At 38.8% G+C, this 20,963-nt stretch overlaps 1 protein-coding gene across 4 annotated transcripts in view; it reads left to right on the top strand.

The window, feature by feature from the left end:
• atf6 (activating transcription factor 6) overlaps positions 1-20,963 on the top strand; it is a 204,965-nt gene that overhangs the window by 81,202 nt on the left and 102,800 nt on the right. For all 4 annotated transcript variants that reach the window (XM_051933018.1, XM_051933017.1, XM_051933015.1 and 1 more), the window contains 2 exons: positions 8,492-8,677; positions 8,775-8,866. In XM_051933018.1, coding sequence (XP_051788978.1) covers positions 8,492-8,677; positions 8,775-8,866 — 278 coding nt within the window. The remainder of the gene's footprint in view (positions 1-8,491; positions 8,678-8,774; positions 8,867-20,963) is intronic.

Here is a 20,963-nt window from a genome sequence, read left to right as displayed (position 1 = left end):
TGCATACCTTGAAGATTTTTTGTAGTAGTTTTTGATTCAATGTTAAATATTTTAAAAGATGCTTGTCCAAAATGACACTTTTTTAGCAAACTGCATTTGATTTTTTTATATATTCATACAGTTCTGTTTTCATTATACTTATTCTTTATTCATTATACAGTTCTTTTTTTCAGTAGAAAGCAAGGCTTCAGTGGCTTCTGATGATGTGTCACTTGGCAATTTCAGAAATGCTTTGCTTCCTTTTTTGTGTTGTGGTGCTAGGTTCAGTTAATTTTTCATGATTTTTAAGCTCATACAATTAATTCTGGTCATTTTTATTGAAGAAAAATTTGTTTTCAAATATATAAGTTAATAATTATTAAACTCATGAAGTGGTGTTAAAATGTTTCTTCAGTTGTACTAACAACCTTCAAATTTAAAAGCATGGAATACACTGAAGATTTGTCTTTCCATAAAGTTTTCAGACAGCTGCATTGCATGACAAATTTGGCAGGTACAGTGAGGTAGAGTTATGCAGGCACTTCGAAAGATGTTATAGTTAGAAGCACTTTTATACCATTAAACATTTCTTTGTCACATTTTCCAGCAGCTAATGCATCATTACTGTCCACTATAGCTTCCTTCCCGGATATAAATATTCAATTAGTACTAGGCTTATTTAAGATTATTTTTCCTTTCCAGATTTATGCCACACTTGTGAAAACAGGCTTATGATGTACTGTTTTTTTTTTTTTTTTTTGCTCACCTTACTTGGAATGATGTATTTTTACACAATATTTGTCCGATCTTATATTTAATAACATGAAATATAAACAGATAAAAATCCTTCTGGACAACATAGTTAATTCTTTATTTTATAGACTGTATCTAATGCAAAGGGCACAAAAAAAAAGAATAGTTTTACATTAAGCAACATTTAGCTAGTCAAAACAACCTAAAAACTTGCGAAATAGATGACAGTTACTTTGTGGCTTAAGTTATTAGAAATCTTGGCATATAAGCTGAATGAGAGTGTGGCAGCTACTATTTTTGACTGCCAATAATTTTTAAAAGATCTATTTGGACAGAATCATTCTCAACTTATTTAATGCCGAGACTCTGTTTATGAGTGTTTTACTGACTGCTTACTTACCTAAGAGATTTATTTTAGTTGTGCATAGTACCATCCTTATCTTCTTCTTTCAGCAGTTAGGAGTTGCCACAGTGAATCATCTTTTTCCATATCCTCCTGTCCACTGCATCTTGCTCTGTTACACCCACCACCTGCTTGTCTTCTCTCACCACATCCATAAACCTTCTCTTAGGCCATCCTCTTTTACTATTACCTGGCAGCTCCATCCTTAGCATCCTTTTCCCAATATATCCAGCATCTCTCCTCTGCACATGTCCAAACCAACACAATCTTGCCTGTCTGACTTTGTCTCCAAACTGTTCAACCTGAGCTGACCATCTAAGGTACTTATTTCTAATCCTGTCCATCCTTGTCACACCCAATGCAACTCTTTATCATCTTTAACTCTTCCACCTCCAGTTCTTTCCCGTGTTTTTTGGTCATTGCCACCATCCCCAACGCATATAACATAGCTGGTCTCTCTACTGTCCTGCACACCTTCCTCTTCACTCTTGATGATATCCATCTGTCACAAATCACTCCTGACACTCTTCTCCAGCCACCCACTCCACCCTGCCTGCACTCTCTTCTTCACCTCTTTTCCACACTCCCCGTTACTCTGTTCTGTTACCTTCGCCAATTCTATCCCCTGCATCCTCACCACTCCTCTGACCTCCCTCTCATCTTCACACATACATTCTGTCTTGTTCCTACTGACCTTCATTCCTGTCCTCTCTAGAGCATATTTCCACCACTCTGGGGTCCTCTCAACCTGCTCCCTACTCTCTCTACAGATCATAATGTCATCTGCAAGTATCATAGTCCAAGGGGCTCCTGTCTAAATCTTGTCTGTCAACCTGTCCATCAGCATTACAAATAGGAAATGGCTTAGAGCCAATTCCTGATGTAATTCCACCTCCACCTTGAATGCATCTATCACTTCTACCACAGACCTCACTACTGTCACACTTCCCTCATACATAACTTGTACAACTCTTACATACTTCTCTGCCACTCCTGAATTCCTCATGCAATACCACAACTCCTCTCTAGGCACCCTGTCATATGCTTTCTCCAGGCCCACAAAGATACAGTGCAGTTCCTTCTGGCCTTCTCTGTAATTCTCCATCAACTCCCACCAAGCAAACATCACATCTATGGTGCTCTTTCCTGGCATGAAACCATACTTCTGCTTGCTAATCATCACCTCTCTTAACCTAGCTTCTACTACTCTTTCCCATAACTTCATTCTGTGGCTCATCAATTTTATCCCTCTGTAGTTACTACAGCTCTGCACATCTCCCTTGTTCTTAAAAATTGGTACCGGTACACTTCTTCTCCACTTCTCAGGCATCCCCTCACTTTCCAAGATTGCATTAAACAATCTAGTTAAAAACTCCACTGCCATCTCTCCTAAACACCTCCATGCTTCCACAGGTATGTCATCAGGACCAACGGCCTTTCCATTCTTCGTCCTCTTCATAGCTGTCTTTACTTCCTCCTTGCTAAACCAGTGTACTGTCTGATTCACTATCTCCATATCATCCAACCTCTTCTCTCTCTCGTTGTCTTCATTCATCAGCCTCTCAAAGTACTCTTTCCATCTGCTCAACACACTCTCCTCGCTCTTGAGTATGTTTACATCTTTATGCTTTATCACCCTAACCTGCTGCCCATCTTCCCCAGCTTGGTCCCTCTGTGTAGCCATTCAGTACAGGTCCTTTTCTCCCTCTTTAGTGTCCAGCCTTTCATACAACTCATCATATGCCTTTTCTTTAGCCTTCACCACCTCTTTCTTCACCTTCTGCCTTATCTTCTTGTACTCCTGTCTACTTTTTGCATCTCTCTGACTATCCCACTTCTTCTTCACCAACCTATTTCTCTGTTTCCTCTCCTGTACTTTGCCCATTCCACCACCAGGTTTCCTTTTCCTCCTTCCTCTCTCCAGATGTCACACCTACCACCCTTCTTGCTATAACCTTTACTACTTCTGCTGTAGTTGTCCAGCTGTCTGATAACTCTTCACTGCCACCCAATGCCTGTCTTACTCCTCCCTGAGCTCAACCTTGCAGTGTTCCTTTTTCAACTTCCACCATTTGATTCTTGGCTCTGCCCTCACTCTCCTCCTCTTTTGATCTCCAGTGTAACGCTACTGACCACCATCCTAAGCAGCCTAACTATGCTTTCCCCTGCCACCACTTTGCAGTCTACAATCTACTTTAGACTGACCCTCTTACGCAGGATATAATCTACCTGTGTGCATCTTCCTCCACTCTTGTACGTCAGCCTATGTTCCTCCCTCTTCTTAAAGTACTTATTCACCACAGCCATGTCTGTCCTTTTCACAAAATCCACTACCATCAGACCTTCTGCGTTCCTCTCCTTGACACCATAACTACCTCCTCTCCTCTGTTCCCTTCACCAACATGTCCATTGAAATCCACTCCATCATTTCAGTATGGAACAACTGAATTACTTCACTTGGCCTTATTAGTCATGTAGATTGTGAAAATGTACGTTCTCCAAAAAACAGTTTGCTTTTATACAATAGTGTTTTTGTTTTATGATTGCATTTTTATGTTACACCTCAATTCCAAAATTGCTTGATTTCTCCCTCCTCTTAACACAATCCATTATTCTACTTTTTACAGGGATCACTTTTTTATGGCAAACTAACATTTTTTTTAGTTTAAAAATATGTGAGTGAGCTGTGAGAATTATACAGTAAAAGGACAGCAGACAAATCCATCTGACATAATTACTGCTAAAACCTGAATCCAGTTTTTGGAACCATATACTGAAGAAGAGTTTTCATGCACACTTAGTGCACATGCTGCACAACGATGCCATACCTATCCCATTCCTTCTGTATATTGTCCTTTAAAGGATGATTTTGATTTTTTTCATGTTGAAGTTATTTCTTCACAAAGATGGTATATACCACACAAAAAATTGTGGTACAAAGTTAAGCATTTTCTATAATTTTTAAAAAATATCTTGCTTGCTTTGGCAACATGATATTATTATGAGTTTTACTTCCAACAACGTAAAAAGTAAAAAAGAAAAGTATAAAATAATGCATCATCTTTCTGCCTTAGCCTGTGTGTTATAGTTACATTCTTATTTAAAGTACATTTACATTTTTAATTTATCCAAATGATGTAGCCACACAGATAAGGTAAATGAATAGATGGCAATATAGCCTTTTGACAGCTGTAGTGGTACTTTTATTTTGAAAATAAGTTTGTAAAGTTGCTTGTTTGATTACAAATAAAGGTGTTTTCTTTTAAAGTATGTAGAGGCTTATCATTGTGGTCCATAATTTGCGGCTAACATTTTATATACATGTCACCAAGATACATTAAATTGGTCTTCATTTTCCTGAGAAACTGCAGTGTTGTTACTGCACAAAATCACTTCACTGCAGAACACATTACAATTAGACCGTGGAGTGCTGTAAAGCTTTAAAATATGTTGGCAACTACAGATTTAATTATAGGTTTCTCTGTGTACCCTGTTTTTTATTTATTTATTTTTTTAATCCCACTGACATCCCAAAAATGTTCATCTTAGGTATATTCGTGATTCTAAATTCTCTATGAGTGAGTGTACACTGGGATGGATAGACATTGTTTTCCTATCCTGCTCCTATCCCTTTCTGCCAAGAGATGCTTGTGTTATTTATTTCCCTACATTTGGGTTAAGTTGCTTCAGTAAAAGTTGGATACAAGATTAAAAATCACAGAGCACGTAAGCACTTGAATGTTATGATATGGATGCATTTTCTAACTTGTTACATATGTAGACATTTACATATTATTCTCCTTGCCATGCATTATCCTATGGCAACTTGCCTGTGTTATCTATCTACTGAAGTCCTATCATGTATTGATTTTAAATATTTTTCATCAGAAAAGTTAGTAGTTGCATGTAAACAAGTTTAATAACTCAAGCCAACTAGCATAATGTGTTTTTAAAAATCATTAAACAAACTATTAATGGTTAGGCTTTTATCTGAATGTAATCTATATCGATTTGTAAATAATTCATCTGAAACTTCTGATTATCTTTTTGTTCTCTCATTGTGGTTTGATCACCATCTAGGTAGTGCCGTAAAATCTAATATATTGTCCTGAAGATAAAAAAAAATATACAAGGACATTTTCTTACAGAATACTGCTGTTTTTACATTTAAGCAGTGGCATTCAGCTATATTACACCAACATCCTTTTGGAAAATATCAGATCAGACTCTTATAATTTTAATTAAGTACAGATATTTGGCAGCTGTTATCCAGATGGTATTTTAGATATAGTATTGGAGTGTTTTGATTTTTATATTTTAAACCTGAGAATATGGTTGCCTGGTTTTATTCCATATTAAAGTAAAAGAGCAATTGGTTGTTCTGGAAACTTAAACTTTCTCCAACGATTTTAATTGTGCAAGCTGTCAGAGCCATTAGCATATCTTCCCAATGACAGAACGCATAACTACTGCCATTAAAAAGAGGGAAAAAAAAAACAAGTTTTTTTTTCCAGCATTCAGCAACACCTGTTAAAGAAGTATGGCTAACTGATGAATTATGTGGGGTAGTTGAATTCTTGCAGCTATTCTGTTTGACACTGAAATAACAGATAAAAGACTGGAGTAACTTCTCCAAGTAACTAAATCCTTTATCAATGTTTATTTTATCCAATATGCCTGATCTTGTGATTTATTTACTGTGTTGCATATTTCAGTCATTTTTTGCCTTTTGTATTTACTACAAGATAATGATCTTGTAGTGTTGAATCATGGTTTACCAATTATCACAATTATCATCTCTGTGTATGTGTGTACAGTATGTATGGCTGCTTGGCATTGTAAAGGACCATTTGCTATCTTGATCCCAGATCTGGAGAGGATGTGTGCTGTACTTTCTGATGCGTCAAAATGATAAGGGAGGGTGCGGCAAGAGGGGTGAGGGACTCTCCCTTTTTTGGATTTCTAGCTTCTAAAATAAATATATTTTACTGGCGGATGAATGTTATTCTAATATAATGTGTGCATATGTGCGTGTGTATGTATGTGTGTATGTGTGCATATATATATATATATATATATATATATATATATATATATATATATATATATATTAATATAATATTCACGTGTGTGTGTGTGTGTGTTGTAACACCACAGGGGTGTAGCAACCACCCATCACGACACAGACAGATGCAAGAGGCACACTTATAAAAGCACACGTGATTTTTTTATTTTATTTTCTCTCTTGTGGGTAACGCCTTATCCATTCCCACAAGTTAAACACAGTCTAAAAGCACAAGCACCACACAATGCAAATACTTTTTCTCTCTCCTTCTCTTTCTTTTCTATCTACACTCCTCCTTGGCAAGCTTTGTCTCCGTCCTACCAACTCTGGCCCCCAAGTAGTGTCTGTTGGCTCCTTTTATAAGGCACCTGGAAGTGCTCCAGGTGCTTGTTGCCCTACTTCCAGCAGCACTTCCAGGTGTGGCAGAAGAGCTGCTCTCTAGGGCTCTGCAGCCACTACAGCACTCTGTAGCGGCACCAACTGACCCTAACAGGGCTGTATCAAACTCCAACTCCCATGGACCCCTGTGGGAGTCCTAGGCACTGCCGTAACCCATAGGGGCTGCCATCTAGCGCTACGGGGGAGGTAACGCACTGGCCACACTTACTCCCCCAGTCCTTCCAGCGTGGGGGCGCCCCGGCCAGCCACTACAATGTATATATAATATACACATACACACACACAGCATATGTACACACACTGGTCAGTTTATTAGGTACACCATGCTAGTACTGGTTTTGACTCCTTTTTGCCTTCAGAAGTGCTCAATTGTTTGTGGCATAGATTCAACAAGGTGCTGGAAGCATTCCTCAGGAAGTTTGGTCCATGTTGACAGGATAGCATTACATTTTTCCTGCTGAGATCTGGTGAATGTGGAGGCCATTGAGTACAGTGAACTCATTGTCATATTTATGAAACCAGTTGGAGATGATTTGAGCTTTGTGATATGTGACATTATCTTGCTGGAAGTAGCCATCAGAAGTTTGGTACCCTGCAGTCATAAAGGGATGGACATGGTCAGCAACAATACTCGGGTTGGCTGTGGCATTTACACGATGCTCATTTGGTACTAAAGGGCCCAAAGTGTGCCAAGTAAATATCTCCCACACCTTTACACCACCACCAGCCTGAACAATTGGTACAAGGCAAGATGGATCATGTATTTAACTCCCAAGTTCTGACCCTGCCATCTGAATGTCACAGCAGAAATTGAGACTCATCAGACTAGGCAACATTTTTCCAATCTTCTGTTGTCTAATTTTGGTGAGCCCATGCGAATTGTAGCCTTAGTTCCCTGTTCATCGCCGACAGGACTGACACCCAGTGTGGTCTCCTGCTGCTGTAGCCCATCTGCTTCAAAGTTTGATGTGTTGTGCATTCAGAGATGCTTTTCTGCATATCGTGATGGTAACAAGTTGTTATTTGATTTACTGTTGCCTTTTTATCAGCTTGAACCAGTCTGGCCCTTCTCCTCTAACCTCTGACATCAACAAAGCATTTTCACCCAGAGAACTATAGCTCACTGTATATTTTCTCTTTTATGGATCATTCTCTGTAAACCCTAGAGATGGTTGCATGTGAAAATCCCAGGAGTTTCTGAAATACTCAGACCAGACTGTCTGGCATCAACAACCATGCCACATTCAAAGTCATTTAAATCATATTTCGTCCCCATTCTGATGCTCAGTTTGAATGTAAGCAGGTCTTCTTGGTAATGTCTACATCACTAAATGCACCGAGTTGCTGTCATGTGATTGACTGATTGTATGTAATCAGTCAAACAGGTGTACCTAATAAAGAATCCAGTGTTTGTATATGAATAAAATGCATTTTTATGTGATGAAATGTATCTGTCTGGTTAATTGTGTAACTGTTGGTTAGATTTCAAGTTCTAACAGAAATTTTGATAACTTTATCAAGTAATGGTGCACTTTCATATACCATGCCAGTGAATTATCAGTATAAACTTAAAAAAATATATATGCGGTATGTCTGCCTCTCATTTTTATTGATAACAATGCTATTTATTATTTTTTCAGAAATACAATATACTGGCTTAATTGGGGCTTTTCTGTTCATGGGTCAAATGAGATTTTGAATAACAGAACAGTTTTAAATCAAAACTAGAGCAGTACTTCTTCATTTTATTGTAGTTGATGGTAAAAGGACCTTTAGGGAGAAAAGAGTAAAAATTGCTTCATTAGACATAAATTTCTTACTGCTGTGCTTTTGTCTTCAGAGTCTAATATCTGTACTAATGAGTATTTTATTATGAATATTTTTGTTCCTAGACAAATGTATTGAGGAGACAGCAAAGAATGATAAAAAATCGTGAATCTGCGTCTCTTTCCCGCAAAAAGAAAAAGGAGTATCTTTTAACTTTGGAAGCTAGGTTAAAACTAGCATTATCTGAAAATGTAAAGCTGATGAATGAAAATGGACTTCTGAAAAAGCAGCTTGAAGGACTTTTATCAGAGGTAGGCAAAATATGTTTTTCTTTGTTTACATGCTTTGTATGTTTTATTCTCTTATTAATTATCTTGAAACATTATTTTCAATTATTTTATTTTCTAGAACCAGAACCTTAAGCTTACAGCTCCAAAAAGAAGAACTGTTTGTGTCATGGTGTTTTTGGCATTTCTTGTACTGCACATAAGTCCGTTAAGGTATTTATAACCTATTAGATAAAAATCCAAGCTGTTGAAACTTCAATATTTTTCTTTTATAGTTTTTTTTAATGTTATTAATATTTAAAAGTAAACTACATTTTTGTCTATATATGTGCTGGATTTTTTATGCTTTTGTATCTGTCCATCCAACTAAGCTTTCCTTTCCTCCAGAAATGATCAAATGAATTAAGCTCATTAGAATATATACTGTATATTCTTACAAATGTACAGTAATCCTTCCTCCATCGCGGGGGTTGCGTTCCAGAGCCACCCGCGAAATAAGAAAATCCGCGAAGTAGAAACCATATGTTTATATGGTTATTTTTATATTGTCATGCTTGGGTCACAGATTTGCGCAGAAACACAGGAGGTTGTAGAGAGACAGGAATGTTATTCAAACACTGCAAACAAACATTTGTCTCTTTTTCAAAAGTTTAAACTGTGCTCCATGACAAGACAGAGATGACAGTTCTGTCTCACAATTAAAAGAATGCAAACATATCTTCCTCTTCAAAGGAAACAGAGAGGAAAGCAAACAAATCAATAGGGCTGTTTGGCTTTTAAGTATGCGAAGCACCGCCGGTACAAAGCTGTTGAAGGCGGCAGCTCACACCCCCTCCATCAGGAGCAGGGAGGGAGAGAGAGAGACAGAGAAAAACAAAGTCAGAAATCAATACGTGCCCTTTGAGCTTTTAAGTATGCGAAGCACCGTGCAGCATGTCGCTTCAGGAAGCAGCTGCACACAGAAGGTAGCAACGTGAAGATAATCTTTCAGCATTTTTAGACGAGCGTCCGTATTGTCTAGGTGTGCGAACAGCCCCCCTGCTCACACCCCCTACGTCAGGATCAGAGAAAGTCAGCGCAAGAGAGAGAGAAAGTAAGTTGGGTAGCTTCTCAGCCATCTGCCAATAGCGTCCCTTGTATGAAATCAACTGGGCAAACCAACTGAGGAAGCATGTACCAGAAATTAAAAGACCCATTGTCCTCAGAAATCCGCGAACCAGCAAAAAATCCGCGATATATATTTAAATATGCTTACATATAAAATCCGCGATAGAGTGAAGCCGCGAAAGGCGAAGCGCGATATAGCGAGGGATCACTGTATTGATATTCTTCTACTCTACCTAAATAAAAACATACACATAGTATTTTTAATATCTGTAGAGCTTCCAATTTATTAGAAAACAAAAAAATCCCTTATTTAAATATATCTATTTTAGAAAGTCGAGACTTTAGGCTGAAGGCATTATATACGGTACACAGTTGTCCTTACTCTGGACATATCACAATAAACTTGTTGCAGAATTGAGAGAAAAAAAAATAGCAAAACATTACATTGCAATGATAACAGACCTTCTGTTGACTTGAAATCAAAATCACCTGGAAGCAGTTGATCTTACTATGGATTACGACATCAATATTACACAGGTGCCAGAATGGTCTAAGTGGAAGACAAAGAGGCATCTTTAGTTCAGTGACTTTGCAGTTTCTGTTTTCTAGAGGTGCATGCCAGAATGTAGACAACATGGCTTGAAATGTGCATGCTGACTTCTGACATTTTTCAAAAATAAGTGTTAACGTTTTTGACATATTTCAAGAAATTTGATGAAAAAATTAACATGTAATATGCATTTACTGTTGTCACTTACTACATTAGGTTTCCATAAATTAATAATTATCACAATTTTAATTGTAGAAGAATTTTTTTTAAACGTGACTAGATTATAATGAAAGTCTGTTTTTTTTCCTGCTATTTTAGGTTATATAAAATGGTATACTGGTATAACTGTTATAAGCTATACTGGAAGATGTATTTAAATACATTATTATTTTAGAATAAAAATTATTTATATTGAAGATTATTTTAATTCATTCTGATATTTTCCAATTTTAGTTTTTCTGTACCTGTATGTATTTTAAATTTAAACCATTGACTGGCATTAACTTAGTCTTTGGCACATACATTTACCCTAAGTTCTTGTCTATAAGCCGGACTCATGTATTAGCCGGAGACCAAAAATCATACGAATTTTTAAAATAAAATCGTATCATAGATAAGCCGGACTCATGGATAAGCCGAACGTACTATAACCTATAACTAATAGAAGGGAGGGAGGTCAGTGGTCTCACTCGCGCCCATTTAATTTCTTTAAGGGGGGAGAGAGTGTGAGATATTGCACTCGCGCCCATTTAATTTCTTTAAGGGGGAGAGAGTGTGAGATATTGCCGTCTCTCTCACTCCCCGCATGGCGCAGTTGGAGCGGCCGGAGCGCGTTCTTTCTGCTCTGGGCGTCGCCGAGTCAACACGAGCGCGTAGCGGTCATTTAAATTGTGATTTTATATGTAAGCATATTTAAATATATATCGCGGATTTCTGCGGACAATGGGTCTTTTAATTTCTGGTACATGCTTCCTCAGTTGGTTTGCCCAGTTGATTTCATACAAGGGACGCTTTTGGCAGATGGCTGAGAAGCTACCCGGCTTACTGTTCTCTCTCTCTTGCGCTGACTATCTGTGATCCTGACGTATGGGGATTGAGCAGGGGGGCTGTTTGCACACCTAGACGATACGGATGCTCGTCTAAAAATGCTGAAAGATTATCTTCACGTTGCTATCTTTTGTAAAGCTGATTCCTGAAAAGACATGCTGCACAGTGCTTCGCATACTTAAAAGCTCGAAGGGCACGTATTGATTTTTGACTGAAAAACAAACTCTCCCTCTCCCTCTCTTTGTCTGCTCCTGACGGAGGGGGTGTGAGCTGCCGCCTTCAACAGCTTTGTGCCGCGGTGCTTCGCATACTTAAAAGCCAAACAGACATATTGATTTGTTTGCTTCACTGCTTTGAAGAGGAAGATATGTTTGCATTCTTTTAATTGTGAGACGGAACTGTCATCTCTGTCTTGTCATGGAGCACAGTTTAAACTTTTGAAAAAGAGACAAATGTTTGTTTGCAGTGTTTGAATAACGTTCCTGTCTCTCTACAACCTCCTGTGTTTCTGCGCAAATCTGTGACCCAAGCATGACAATATAAAAATAACCATATAAACATATGGTTTCTACTTCGCGGATATTCTTATTTCGCGGGTGGTTCTGGAACGCAACCCCCGCGATGGATGTATAAGCCGGACTTATGTATAAGCCGATATTCTATTTTTTCATTTTCACAACTTTTTTCCTTAGATAAGCCGCGGCTTATTGACAAGAACTTAGGGTAATTGGTTTTAGTGTTTAAAACTAAAAGCTAACAAATCTATTTAACTTTAATTTACTATTTTTTATATTCTGATTTGTGCAATTTCTATTCAAAACTTTATATTAGTTGTAATGTATTAAAGAAGGCATGTTGCAAAAAACAAGGTTTTAGGTTTTTTTACTACTATGAAGAATTTTACTAGAAAAACTTCCTTTACTGAAGAAATAGGGTGCATCTGCAAGACAAATAGGCAAATAAATTGGGAGTGAAGATCTTTGTGGATAAGTAAGATATTTTATTGCCATTGTAATGCATACAAAGAAAGTTAGTGTGGCAATGTTTTTTAATGGAATAATGAAACACATAGTACATAATATAGAACATGGTTACATCTATTGATTATCAAAAGTGAGGAGCTCAAATCAAAATGCAGCCACATTACAGTTCCTTTGTTTCAAGAACCTATCAAAGCCATTATTAATTAGACAGAAATTCACAAAACAAGAGAATCTTCAAACGCTTTTTAAATACATTAAGGGAGTCAGCAGTTTTGATGAAGGTAGGCAGGTATGTTTTTTCCAACAGGTGGGAGCTACACACAGAATAAGTCTGGATTGAGATTTGATACCATGCAGAGGTGAAATCAGCATATCTGAGTAGGCAATAAGGAGCATAGGACCTCACAAGCATCTCCATAAACACATGTGCCAACCCACTGACTACTCCGTAGGGAAAAATCAAAGCTTTGAACTTAATGTGTGCCTCTGTAGGGAGCCAATCATTGTGCTTCTTCCCAATGCTGTTAAGGGTCTTTTATAATAACAATAGTGAAATATACCATATATTATTACATCTCAAGTATTATAGTCTATTTGTTTATTTTATATATAACCATGCATTATTCTACATAGTTTGTCTTAAGTTTTGTATATTGTACAGTATGGTGTAGCACTTGTTCTTAAACAGTCTCCCAGACTTGCATTGGATAAAGAGTCTGCTAAGAAAATAAATGTAAATATAAATGATGTCAAAAGCAAATTTAAAGTTCTTTATAGTTTTGGGAGAGTAGAATGAGAGTGAGAAAGGCTACAGCTCTTGTAAAGAAGCTGTTCTATAATAAATTTGTGTGAGTTAGAATTATCCTGTGCCATTTGGCAGATGTTAAAGGGGAACAAATGCAATGTCCAGTTGTAGTCTGGGACTCTGGTAATGCTTCTAGCTTTCTTATGTAGTCGGCAAATGCAGACACCATCCAGGTTATTGAGTACCGCAAGATGTGAATCTCTGATTAGTAGCAGAATGCCACACAGCTGCACAAGAACTTTCCATACAAGAGTTTTTTTTTTAGCAGTGCAATGCTAGATGAGCTTTTTAAACTTCCTTAGAAAGTATAATCTCTGTTTTGCATGTTTCAGCAGTTGGAAGATATTTGGGGCCATATCAGATCTTTTGTGCTGTGTACCCCCAGGAACCTAAAATCTATATATATAATTCACTAAGCTGCCGCCAGAGCAAGCAAGACACCCATGAAAGCACGCAAGCAAGCAAGACACCCATGAAAGCACGCAGGAAGGGGCGTGGATTCACTAAACTAAGCCGCCGCCAGAGCAAGCAAGACACCCATGAAAGCACGCAGGAAGGGGCGTGGATTCACTAAGTCGCCGACAAGTTAGACACCCATGGCGCACGCAGGAAGGAGCCACGCCCACCAACTCTAAGACCATTGGATACAACGACAACTCGCAGAGCCACGCCCACCAACTCGGACGCGATGACTCGGAAAAAACGCCGTCATTTATATTTGTCTGTGCTAGAGTACTCATGCACCTCTGAGCCACGTTGACATTTCGGTATAATTCACTAAGCCACTGACAAGTAAGACACCCATGGCGCACGCAGGAAGGGGCGTGGATTCACTAAGCCACCGACAAGTAAGACACCCATGGCGCACGCAGGAAGGAGCCACGCCCGCCAACTCGAACCGCTCATCAAACACATACTCACTCGCTTTGGTCTGTGCTGCGGTCCAAATCCAGCTGCGTGCCACGTTAACTGTTCATTTGCCCCCCACGGCTACTGCTTCAAATGTATTTCGTGGAAACAACACTTCTTTCAATTTTATAGAAATTCCTGCATCAGGTAACTGTTTGTTTCTATCAGTCGGGTTTTTCTGGAAAAATGTCATTGACGAAACTGTTGCTCTCAAACTTCGCAACATGGCTGACTTTCAGCAACACTTCCACGCCCCACGCTACGCTGTGAGCACGGTGATTATTTATTTAAAAATGGCCTTTTGAAGAGGAGCTGTGGACCTGCTATACCACATGAACACCTGTGACATTGCCTTCACATTGTTTTCCTTTTATTTCTGATCCCGTCGAGCAGATCAGACACCCAGGCAAACAACACTGAATAATCAATAGCTGCAACTACTTTGCCCGCCCCAACTCCTCACCTGAGTCGGTTTCATCTGTGTTCAGCAGTGTTTCCCAATCTCGGTCCTGGTGAACCCTGTGGCTGCAGGGTTTTGTTCCAACCAGATTCCTAATCATTAATGCCAGTGAAACTCATCCAGGATAAATCGGTTTTTCAAACGCAGCCGTGTAGCAGATTAGCTGGATGTAATAATCCGAGATGAATGCGCGCCCCAGCGCTGAGTGAAAAGCCAATGTATATTGAGTCTAGAAAACATGATCAGCAAGTCTTTGATAGGCTGCAACAAAATGATGAAAGAACGGACGCATTTTTTTCACACAAGCTGTGTGGGTGGGTGTTAGTTAGTTAGTTAATTAGTTACTCGAAGGATTTCAAGATTTAATATGCACAAGCGGTAACACTGCAAAAGCAGCCCAAACCAGAAAGGACGGCTGGCAAAAAGTGTCCGACAAATTAAACGTGTGTACATTGTACTTAGTGAAAGCAGCGTTATGGATTTTGCAAATGTTCATTTTTTTCCCTCTGCTTAAAAAAACATTAAAAAAGCGGCATGATTATGCGGCGTATACTACGCTGCGGGTTGGTATGCAGCGTATAAAACAGTTTGTTTGTCGCGGATAATTTGCCTTTTACTTTTACACAAAGACAATTTCCTGTTAGATTGGCCTTTGCGATGACAATTAATAAGGCACAGGGCCAAACTTTCAAAAAGATATGCATGTATCTGCCAAGACCAGTTTTCAGTCACGGACAGTTGTATGTTGCTCTCTCCAGAGTTCCATCTTTTGATTCACTTACTGTTGCGTCCTCAACCCCACCCCTTTTAGACAACTGTGTCTTTCCGGAACTGTTCAGCCATCAATAAATAATTATGTGGCGTATGCCTGCAGGAACAAGTGCAGCGAGCGACACACACACACATACAGGCGCGCACGCGAGAGAGAGAGAGCGCTGGACGCATAAGAATAATAATACTTCATTACATTGATATACCGGTGTTTTGAGTATTCAAAGCGCTATCCACACAGGAAGGAACCGGGAAGCGAACCCAAAATCCTTACTGATTAAGCAGCAACACTACCACAGCGCTACAAGGCAGTTAAAGAATGCACCAGGCTCGATTTTGTTTTCACTTCTGTTTACAGCGATCAGGTCGTTGCGTGCATTATTGCAATGTTACTTTTCTTGGTGCCTTATTACATTATGCCTTATTACATTACGGATGTTTCACATGTTCATTTTTTTCCCTGTGCGTAAAAGACATTAAAAACGTGTTTCTCAACTGTGACTCCGGAACAACTCGGTACGCAAGCTATATTAAGCGTCAACAATGAAGACTCGCTACACCTTAATGAACAAGTGCTGAAACTTATCCCTACCGACAAAGTAACTTTCACCAGCGTGGCCTCTATCGTCACAGACGATCCCACTTTCAGTCACGGGCAACTGTATGTTGCTCTCTCCAGAGGTCCATCTTTTCATTCACTCACAGTGGTATCCATAAAACCCAACCCATTTGGACAACTGTGTCGTTCAGGAAGTGTTCACCCATCAATACATAATTATGCGGCGTATGCTACGCCACGGGTTGGCTAGTGTTCCATAATTTCCACCTCCTTTCAGTATATGAAGCATATTAGTTTTACTGTATTTCCTGAAGTCTCCTGTGATACCCTCAGTTTCAGAAGTATTAAGGACTAGATTGTTATGTGAGCACTACTTAGATACTGTAAGTGTTGCTAAGTAGATCCAGCAGAATTCTGTCAGCTTAACAGTTAATCATGCACTCGAGGACACTAGTAGAATTTAAGAGGAAGTGCTGAAGCCCGGAATCACTTCTTTAATCAAAGAGCTGTAGAATTCTGGCACAAACCACAGAGGCATGCAGCAGAAGCAGAAACTTTAACAACCTTTCAGAAGTGTCAGGATACTTGGGACATCTTAGCAGGCAAATAAGCCTGATAAACTGAATGGTCTCTACTTCATATATGTTTAATTATTGTCTGATATCAGACCCACTACAGCAGTGTTGTCTGCAGACTTAATTATTGCAGTGATATGTAAAATGGGAAAAGGATGACCTGTGGCACTCCAATATTTATGGGTTGGGTAGAGGAAGTATAGTTTCAGACCCTAACATTGTGGTGTCTGTTTGTTAGAAAGTTAATGATCAGGATGCAGTGTGAAGTTCTCATGCCTATATTACTAGGTTTGTTAACTAATTTATGGGGACTTGTGGTATTAAATCCAGAACTGAAATCAACAAAAGCATCCTTACATACATATACAGTGCATCCGGAAAGTATTCACAGCGCATCACTTTTTCCACATTTTGTTATATTACAGCCTTATTCCAAAATGGATTAAATTCATTTTTTTCCTCAGAATTCTACATACAACACCCCATAATAACAATGTGAAAAAAGTTTACTTGAGGTTTTTGCAAATTTATTAAAAATAAAAAAATTGAGAAAGCACATGTACATAAGTATTCATGGCCTTTGCCATGAAGCTCAAAATTGAGCTCAGGTGCATTCTGTTTCCCCTGATCATCCTTGAGATGTTTCTGCAGCTTAATTGGAGTCCACCTGTGGTAAATTCAGTTGATTGGACATGATTTGGAAAGGCACACACCTGTCTATATAAGGTCCCACAGTTGACAGTTCATGTCACAGCACAAACCAAGCATGAAGTCAAAGGAATTGTCTGTAGACCTCTGAGACAGGATTGTCTCGAGGCACAAATCTGGGGAAGGTTACAGAAAAATTTCTGCTGCTTTGAAGGTCCCAATGAGCACAGTGGCCTCCATCATCCGTACGTGGAAGAAGTTCGAAACCACCAGGACTCTTCCTAGAGCTGGCCGGCTATCTAAACTGAGCAATCGGGGGAGAAGGGCCTTAGTCAGGGAGGTGACCAAGAACCCGATGGTCACTCTGTCAGAGCTCCAGAGGTCCTCTGTGGAGAGAGGAGAACCTTCCAGAAGGACAACCATCTCTGCAGCAATACACCAATCAGGCCTGTATGGTAGAGTGGTCAGACGGAAGCCACTCCTTAGTAAAAGGCACATGGCAGCCCACCTGGAATTTGCCAAAAGGCACCTGAAGGACTCACAGACCATGAGAAAGAAAATTCTCTGGTCTGATGAGACAAAGATTGAACTCTTTGGTGTGAATGCCAGGCGTCACGTTTGGAGGAAACCAGGCAGTGCTCATCACCAGGCCAATACCATCCCTACAGTGAAGCACGGTGGTGGCAGCATCATGCTGTGGGGATGTTTTTCAGCGGCAGGGACTGGGAGACTAGTCAGGATAAAGGGAAAGATGACTGCAGCAATGTACAGAGACATCCTGGATGAAAACCTGCTCCAGAGTGCTCTTGACCTCAGACTGGGGCGACGGTTCATCATTCAGCAGGACAACGACCCTAAGCACACAGCCAAGATATCAAAGGAGTGGCTTCAGGACAACTCTGTGAATGTCCTTGAGTGGCCCAGCCAGAGCCCAGACTTGACTCCGATTGAACATCTCTGGAGAGATCTTAAAATGGCTGTGCACCGATGCTTCCCATCCAACCTGATGGAGCTTGAGAGGTGCTGCAAAGAGGAATGGCCGAAACTGGCCAAGGATAGGTGTGCCAAGGTTGTGGCATCATATTCAAAAAGACTTGAGGCTGTAATTGTTGCCAAAGGTGCATCGACAAAGTATTGAGCAAAGGCTGTGAATACTTATGTACATGTGATTTCTCAGTTTTTTTTATTTTTAATAAATTTGCAAAAACCTCAAGTAAACTTTTTTCACGTTGTCATTATGGGGTATTGGGTGTAGAATTCTGAGGAAAAAAATGAATTTAATCCATTTTGGAATAAGGCTGTAACATAACAAAATGTGGAAAAAATGATGTGCTGTGAATACTTTCCGGATGCACTGTATATGTTAATGCTCCAGTTGTCCAGCATTATGTGAAGTACAATCGAGACAGCATCACCTGTGGATCTGTTTTCCTGGTGTGCAAACCAATTTTAATCAGGATCGGAGGGAATGATGGTTTTCATGTGTGAAAATACTGATTTTTCAAAGCGATCTGTCTGCAATCCAAAGCTGCATCACGACTGGCTGCTTTGCTTATGTCAGTTTTGCATACCATGTACCTCAACTGGTAATGATATAAAGCAAATCCTTTCTGTAGTGGTACAGTATGAGCAACAACTCCAATATTTTGGATGTGAGTAATAGCTTTACTATTTTTGCTGTCAGAATAAACAAAGAATTGAATTAGAGCATTAGGGGAATAAAATGTCATTATTGGAGTGACATTGTTTTAATCAATTTCCATATGCAAGAAATTGATTATTTTTAAAATGTTTCTCAATGTGCTGTTTATATTTGCTCTTAGCATCCCTAATGCCCTTTTTTAGATTTCCCCTGACAGTCTTTTTCAGACTGTGTAACTCCAGATTTAAAGGCCACATCACATGCCCTAAGAAGAGCCTGTACTTTAATGTTCAGACATTGCTTTTTGTTGGGAAACATTTTTAAGGTTCTTTTTGTTGTCACATTTCTAGATAGAAAAATGTAAGATAAAACTGATAAAGGTATGTTCACCTACGTTTGCTTTTAAAACAATCCTGTAATGCTGAGGTGACTTTCTTAGACTACATTTGTACTGTCTTTATAGCTGATTTTGCTCTTCTGACTTGCAGTTATATACTTATATAAACTGGGATTAAAGATAAGAATACATGATTTGATAATCCTGAATATGGGGTTAGGAAGGCTTTATAAGCTTCTGGAATGTTAACTTGATCCAAAATAGTTTTTTCTCTTGTGGGAAAATTCACATACATATATGATTTAGACAGAACCATCTTTACATTTGTATGGTTAAAGTCTCTAACCACCTTTACAACTTCATTCGGATGTGCATTAAAATAATTTATTCAAAGTCAGCGTAGTATTAGCTTGTGCGGTCACGTATTATGCAGTAGTAATGGTTGTAAATCTTCTTGGGGGGGAAAAATATGCTCTGCATTTCAGTATTAGGTACTCTAATTCTGGGAGCAATTTTTTTTAAGCAGTGACTGTAGTTGCACTAAATATTGTTTATATAAATTCAAACTCCACCCAGTCCAAAATCCCTAAGCGCGGCATCGCCTAACAGACATTCCTTCTCTGTTCCTACTAAGGAAAAACTTTCTGTCTGCTTGGTAAACAGAGCGGCCTGCTAATTCAGCAGTGCCATCAGGAATATTTCCATCCAAACAAGTCTCCACCACTGTCAATACCATACAAGGTAATCCTCAGTCGAGAAGGAAATGTGGTGTGACAGGTTTTAACAGTTATCTTTTAGCCTGGGTTGATCCCATACTTTTTGTCCTACTTTTGTTTTCTCTCCTTTGCCAGCTTTGTCAGTTCACCTTGGGAAGTTTAGTTCAGAGAAGCCTATAAACATTTTAACTAGGTTGTATTTGGGGATAGCCTGGTGAAGACATACGGTACAGGATTGACCAACCCAACTAAATGAAAATTTAGCCTGAACTACACTACATGGAATTCTTCTTTTGAAGTGTTTGAATCTTCATACAAGAGCTACTGTGTGTATCGCTGGAAATGTGAATTTCTGTGAATTATGGAATCATGGGTAAATGAGAGTGATAAAAACAAATATTGTACCTGTGGGTATATATCCTTCAGGATAGAGCAGTGAGGAAGGAAAATAAGAGGTGTGGCAATATATATGAAATATAATCTTGAGGCTCAAAAGATGAAGATAGGGAATCACTGTGAGTTAAGTTAGTAGGAAATAAGTTCAGAGATTTGGCGATTGAAGTTTTCCAAAGGCCACCAAATTCTGATATTTTGAGCAATTGAATTTTATTTAATCAAATAAAACATATGCACAATAAATCATTGTGTTGATAATGAGTGACTATAACTTTCCAAATAATGATTGTGAAGCCTATCTCGGAAATACTGAGGAGGAAACTGAAATAGTGCCCATGCCTCAAACCCAGTTTGTTTCAAGTACAGCACAGGCTAACACCTGGCTACAGCTCATCTTTTACAACAATAAGGTCAAAATAATAACAACAAAGTTATAGATACATTAAGCAACAGTAATCACAGCATGGTTTAATTTGTAATCATCTTTGAAAATACACAAATGCACCCCAAAGTAAAGTCTTGAGTCACTTCTGAGACGTTGAGATCCATACCCAAAATAAATACATTAAAAAAAAATTTAAACATAAAGACTACATAAACAGATAAAGCTGAAATAGATTAAGTATATTCAGTTAGGTCCATAAATATTTGGACAGACAACTTTTTTCTAATTTTGGTTCTGTACATTACCACAATGAATTTTAAATGAAACAACTCAGATGCAGTTGAAGTGCAGACTTTCAGCTTTAATTCAGTGGGGTGAACAAAACGATTGCATAAAAATGTGAGGCAACTAAAGCATTTT

The sequence above is a fragment of the Erpetoichthys calabaricus genome, chromosome 10 (assembly GCF_900747795.2).
Source record: "Erpetoichthys calabaricus chromosome 10, fErpCal1.3, whole genome shotgun sequence".
Lineage (NCBI taxonomy): Eukaryota > Metazoa > Chordata > Cladistia > Polypteriformes > Polypteridae > Erpetoichthys > Erpetoichthys calabaricus.
This window is presented reverse-complemented; position numbering and strand designations above follow the sequence as displayed.